Genomic DNA, 6,438 nt, shown 5'->3' with positions numbered 1-6,438 from the left:
GCATGTTGGGTACTCAAAATATGTAAAATAGGACATTTTCTAAACCCTCGATGGGGTCACTATGTAAAAGTGCATAAAGCATGTGTGAAATCCTTCTATTTGAAATTTTCTATATTTTTACATATTTGTTGACTCCCTCCCCCGCATTGCTCAGACATGTTATGTTACACGTTTAAGGCATGAACTCCTGCAGTTTAAACCACACAAAAGTTTAGGATCAAATAGGGTTGGGATCAAGCAATACTACATTTATGTTATGTTATTTCTTTCTTAGGTCCTTTGTAGGACGACGTCCTCACTTGGTCTTGAAGCATGCCAAGTCATGTGTTTGGCATCTTTACTTTTTCTTTTGGAACTTGTACAATCAAATTTGAATGCACATTCAGATTTGGCATCATCACTTTACTCTACTTTACTTTCAGAACTTATACAATCATATTTGTATGCCACTACTCTAACATCGAGTAGCTCAATGTTGCATTCTTCAAGAACACATCATGATATGTACAACATTTTGCTAAAATAATAAACACAAGGTATGTCCTTGAAATTTAGGTACAATATTGTGTTGGCCGTTAGATTATAAAAATCGTGTTTGTTGGATCAACATCAATATGTATGTGTTAGGTTTCCCTAAATTTTTTGAATCCAATCAAGTAAATATAATTATGCAGCTTAGTGGTATGTAGTAAGGAGTTGCAAAGATGAAAGGCAATTTCATGCTTGATTCTTAAACTTATGATATTCAATGATATGTAGTCACTCAGGTGTATGAAACCATTGATATTTCTTAGACGAGCTAAGGAAGTTTCCTTGCATTTATCTTGAGGAGAGATCTTTTCCACAGCCTTGGATCCAATTATTTGATACAAGAATGCCAAAAGAGTCATAAAACAAGGCCTTGTATTCACTTTCACATTCATGTGAATGAGTGTGGAGGAAAAAGGAAAAGCTTTCTAGTCTAGTGGGTCTCACATTCATGTGAACCATGGACAATGGAGTGTGGAGGAAAAAGGAAAAGCTTTCTAGGCTAGTGGGCCTCACATTCATGTGAACCATGGACAATGGAGTGTGGAGGAAAAAGGAAAAGCTTGTCTGGGCCTCCTCAATGGATCTAAAGCCTTCCTTATCCTTTATGTCTATATCCATCAAAGAATTTAAGCATCCCTTAGCCTTGAAGCATGCCAAGATGTGCATCTCAATCAAAGGGGAGGTGCTCAAAGTATGTATGTAAAGTTCATTTAAAGTACATTAAAGTTAGGGATGAATTGGGGTGGGGATCAAGCAATATCGCATTTGCAAATGTTTCTTTCTTAGGTCCTTTGTACAATAACATCCTTGCTTGGTCTTGAAGCATTCGAGTTGCAAGTTTGACATCCCCACTCAATCTAGGAAAGTTTGTTCTTGTCCTTCCACACCATTTTTTGGTGTATTAATTAGGGACATTTAGTGCAAAAATTAAAAGCTTTCGATATGTTGGCTTGGGCTAGTACTTTGTTTTTGTAGTAAATGCATCGATGTGGTTATGGTGCAAGATCAAATTTGAAAGTACTCGTTGTTGTTGTTGTTGTTGTGTCCCTAATAATAATATGGGTGTAGAGATGATTGTTGTGTCTACCTAATAATATGGTTGTGTAGATGGGTGAAAATGGATGTGAGCTGGTAATCGTAATATGAGGGGCATGCAATCCATAATGTCAAGTATAAGGCTTGAGCTCGCAAAGGCGTGGAATTCTATTCCCTAGTGACCAACATTTGACGGCCCTCAACTCCACGTTTCACCTTTCTTCCTCATCATCCCTCGACTCACTCATCGCCTGCCCTCCCTCCCTCATGGCCGCAACCTTCAATCACCCCCCCTATCCTCTCTTGGATGTCCACGCGTGCATGTGGAAACTCCCTCGATTCTCGACAATGGCAGAGCTTATACAAAATAAGAGCGAGTCTCGCGTTTGCTTGACTTGCGAAGTGCGGGGCAATTCATGGCACGAACTCCACGACTACCTCACCGGCCCTAGCTGCTGCGTAACAACGGTATTTTATTTATATCCAATTGAAAGCGTCGCCTGGGATGCGATATGCCGCACGCTCGAGAGCCCTGCATGCAATGTGTCCACTTGGGGCTTTTGGGGATTCGGGGAAGCGCTGGACCTATCAAGGGTGGCAAAAATGCTAGAATCCCGGTCGCAGCTCCGAAATCTGCAGTTCCTGCTGGGCTCGTCGGATTGGGAATCCTCGGCTTGGGGATCCATAGCTGACGCTTTGGAGAGTCCCCATTGTCACCTCGAAGGCTTAGCACTGACTCACTTAGCACTGAGTGACGTGTCGGATGAAATCTGTAAGCCTTCGCCGGATGAAATCTGTAAGCGCTTTGCGAAGGCCTTGCGAAACCCAAATTGCAAACTCTTTGGTTTGAGTTTGGAAGGTTGGAAGTCCTCCCGGTCCGGCTTACAAACCTTGACCGAAGCGTGGAGAACTGGAAGCTGCAAACTGACAGACGTCAGCCTGGCTGGCAGTACATTCGACCCCGAGGGTTCTCATGTCTTGGCAGAGGCCCTTAAAGATCCAAATTGCAGCATTCTCAGACTCTGTCTTTGTAACTGTCACGGCTTTGCAGACGAAAACCTCACTGAGCTTGCCGAAGCGTTGAAGACCGCACATTGCAAGCTAATTTACCTCGATCTTTCTGATTACCGACCTTACTCTTCTGAGGGCCTAGTCTCAAAGAAGAGTATAGAAATGCTTGCAAGTGCGTTGAAATCACCGTCCTGCCGGCTAGAGTGTTTAAAGATGCATGGCACCCGCTATCATGAATCAATTCAGCAATTGTTGGTCGATGCATTGGAACTAAACAACACATTGACTCTGTTGGCTTGTGATTGGGAAACTCCGGCTCTTGATGTTCGCAGCTCGGCCTTGCTCGAGAGAAATCTACGTCTGAAAGAAGGACTCCTGCTAGACCAAGCTTGGGTGAAGCCGAGAGCAGCCAAGTTGTTCATTTGTGGCCACCAAAGGGTGGGCAAGACCACTCTTCGCAAAAGTCTAAGCAAAGCAGGCAAATGCGTCGTCGCAACATGGAACCCGCTCAACGCCTGCATCAACGAGGCTCCAACCAGGGGCATGGAAATGCAAACCTTCTTCTTTCGACAAAATCAACTCACCGTTTGCGACCTGGCGGGGCACAAGGAGTACCATGCATTTCATCATTACTTCGTCACAGGTAGCGACAAGGATCTCTTCCTGGTTGTCTGCAAATACGATTCTGATGACGCCGCAATGCCCGTTCAAGAAAATTTTGAGTCCCAGCTCCGTTATTGGCTCCGCTTTATCGTTTCTCACCGCTCTCCCGCTCAAATTCGCACCAAGGTCATTGTGGTTGTCAACTTTTTCCGCCCTGCTAGACTCGCCTTGAGAGAGATGAACCAGACGGCTCAAGATCTGACTGCAAGCCTTCTGCTTCAATACGAGAATGTCCTGGATTTTGGCACAGAGAAGAGAAATGTATATGGCGTCAATGCCAAGAAGGCTAGGCACTTAACTGCAATCATCCCAACACTGGAGGATCAGCTTCAGCGATTGCTGGACAGTCGGCCTAAGATTCCAAAGATCTCTGGTGAGCTTGCCTCTTTTCTAGCACCACCCAACACCAATGTCTGCAATTGCTTCCGCGCGGTGAGGAAATCTACTCAAGTACCCTTGTATGTTCCTTTTCAAAACGTCATCGAACGGTATAAATTGCTGTTTTGCAAGGATGATCATCCACTTCCTGAGACGCAGACGTTCACGGCAGCGCTGGGAGAACTGCACAGCGCAGGCCAGATAGTATTCTTCCAGACAGAAAACCAGGAATTGAATAAGGAGATTGTAATTTCCGACTGTGGATGGTTCTGTCACAAGTTCATGGGGGCTCTTTTGGAGCCTCGGGAGTTGAGGGGAGGGTTGCACACCGGAGATTCGGTTTGGCTCTGGCGTGTAGAGGATGTAAAGCGCCTTGTGAAAAAGGCAGGAGGCAAAGAAGAGCAGGTTCCCGAAATTCTCAGGTATCTCCATCGCCTTGAGCTGTTTTACCCCGGCTTGGATGAGGGCGAGACGGATATTATGAAAGTCCGCCAATGGCTATGCCCAGCTCTGCTTCCTGATACACCAGCAGCTCAGTGGCCGGGGGTGGATGGCTCGTCGTCCGGTGCGATCTTCTTTGGCAGAAGACTGGAATGCAAAGATACGATGAAAACTTTGCTTCCCTCGGGGCTGTTTGCGCGGCTGCAAGTGAGGCTTCAGGAGCTCTGTGAGAACCCCAGCTACAACGTGGGAGGCGGATGGATATCATTTGCGGAAGACTGTGTTGCCACGGTGGTTCGGTTTGGGGGTGAGCCTAACACTTGGGAAAGTAGACAATGGATCGATACGATGATCCAGTACCCAAAGCCCGCCGGCGAGAGTGCAGATGATAGATACGAACTCATGGCTGAAAAAACACTAAATAAAATCAGAATTGAGATTCAGAAGATCTGCCGGGGAGGGCAAAGGGGCTGCCCAGGGGTGTATCTGGAGGAAAAGGTGATGCGAGAGCAGGTGGTGAGGGAATTGAGCTCCAGCATTTCTTCTCAGCTGGACTGCGTGTTGCTCTCCAAATTGAAAGACAGTGTGAGGGCGCACGGAATCGGGTACTCCTATACTTGGAGCGACTCCAGCAGCACCCCCGTGGTGAATCTCTTTCAGGCGTCCGAACTGCAGCAGCTGGTGAAGCAAGATCTGCTCGCGGTGCAAGAAGTAGCGAAGGAATTCCAAGTTGGTGTCGATGGTGCATCCTCATCTTCGACTCGGGCCGAAGAGATTTCTCCTACCTTGTTCGGGCCGCAGGAGCCAGCTGATGAGAGAGACTTGGGGCGCCTAACAAAAGCATTAATCAGATGGTTGGATGCCAGAAACGAGGAGAGGTTCCGGAAGACGCAGGAGGAGCTGAGCAACATTCGACAGGATATCCGGAACATCCGACAGGATATTAAGATCTATGCAAAAAGCTTGCAGGAAGTGGAGAAGAACATCTTGAGGAGCTGCTCGACGGAGCTGCTGAAGGAGCTGCTGGAAGGGCCATTGCCGGCATTGCCCTACATCACAGACAAGGAGGGGAGATGGCACAAGCTCAAGGAAGCAATGGTGGGAAAGGAAGTGCAGCTGCACTTGATGTGCGAGTGGATGGAAGGGCCACATCCTGTGGAAGATCAGAAGGGGGTGTCTGTGATGGTCGACAAGAAGGAATGGCTGCGCTACGCAGCTCCCGCGCTTCTCTCCACGCTTGTGCTCCTGTGCTGCGCAGCTCGCATCGCAGCAACAGTCATCCTTCGTGGCTCCCACGTCTTCATCCCCTCCCTTCTTCCCCAGCTCCAAGACCTCGGCATCACTCCCGACTCCATCCAGCACCAGATCCTGCCCCACGTCCTCTCCGCTTTCGTCCAGGAAGTTCCCCACTTGCAGCAATCCCTCCGCCCCTCCCCTCTCGCGCGTCCCGACAAGTCCACGCTCAAACGCTTCCTAGTCCCCGTCCTCGAGAGCAAGCAAATCGACATGGAGCAAGATTTCCAGCTCTACCGGGTGGAGTTCCCTCCTGAGCCTTCAAGAGCTAGAATCTCTTGGGTGTGTGCAGAACATGCGGAAAAAGGAACCAGGCTACCCAAATTAACCAATCCTTTCAAAATCACGGAGCAGAGAGAGAAACAGTGAGAAGTGTGTGTGTGTGTGTGTGTGTGTGAGTGAGAGAGAGAGAGTGTGTGTGTGGCTTCTACATCTTCACTGCAGTCTGTTGTTCATGTTTTCTGTGTGTTGGTTTCGTTGGTTGGGTTCTTTTGTAGAGGTGTTTGGGAGGGTGAGACAATCCCATTGCTTGCATTGTATATATAACTGCCCAGTGCCTACTCCAAGATGCATGTATATTTGAGGTTGCCTCAGTTCAGTTTCTCTTGCTTGGGCAAGATTAGTGACTCTTTCCTTCACCTTATCTGTTTCCTCTGCTGTAAGAGCAGGAATATAAAGCAATTGTGAGCTACATTTGAGGTTGTACCTTAGTAATATTTAGATAAATACATGTTATACTTTGGTTGCACGAGTACAATTTCATGTAAGGGTGGAGATATACTTTGAACACGATCTTGTTCTTCATCTTGTGAACAATGTGGCTCAAACGAATGCAAATTTAGCATTGCATCATATTTAACACTCGTCATTCTAGTTGGTTCTCATGACTAATCTACCGATTTCTCGCTTAGTTTTTGCTTGATTTTTTATACTGAAGGGGCCCTCTCATAGCCAAGCATTTTCCCATTGGGTTCACCAGTGGAGACACTAGGGGGTCTAAGTTAAGCTCACCTACTCTTTGAATAGACCCTCCTACAAGGAATAAATTATCTACTTGTTAAATTGCTTTAAAGAACATAAAGTCCA

At 46.8% G+C, this 6,438-nt stretch overlaps 1 protein-coding gene across 1 annotated transcript; it reads left to right on the top strand.

Moving 5' to 3' along the window:
- Positions 1 to 1,914: 1,914 nt before the first annotated feature.
- LOC147899107 (protein TORNADO 1-like) lies at positions 1,915 to 5,721 on the top strand. The gene has a single exon (XM_087378223.1). The coding sequence runs from the start codon at positions 1,915 to 1,917 to the stop codon at positions 5,719 to 5,721; it is 3,807 nt and encodes a 1,268-aa protein (XP_087234349.1).
- Positions 5,722 to 6,438: the final 717 nt, after the last annotated feature.

The sequence above is a fragment of the Dipteris shenzhenensis genome, chromosome 8, assembly GCF_047967505.1.
Source record: "Dipteris shenzhenensis isolate YYH24624 ecotype China chromosome 8, Dip_SZ_1.0, whole genome shotgun sequence".
NCBI classification, from domain to species: Eukaryota; Viridiplantae; Streptophyta; class Polypodiopsida; order Gleicheniales; family Dipteridaceae; genus Dipteris; species Dipteris shenzhenensis.
The sequence above is the reverse complement of the archived record's forward strand: the minus strand, read 5'-3'. Positions and strand labels throughout refer to the sequence as shown.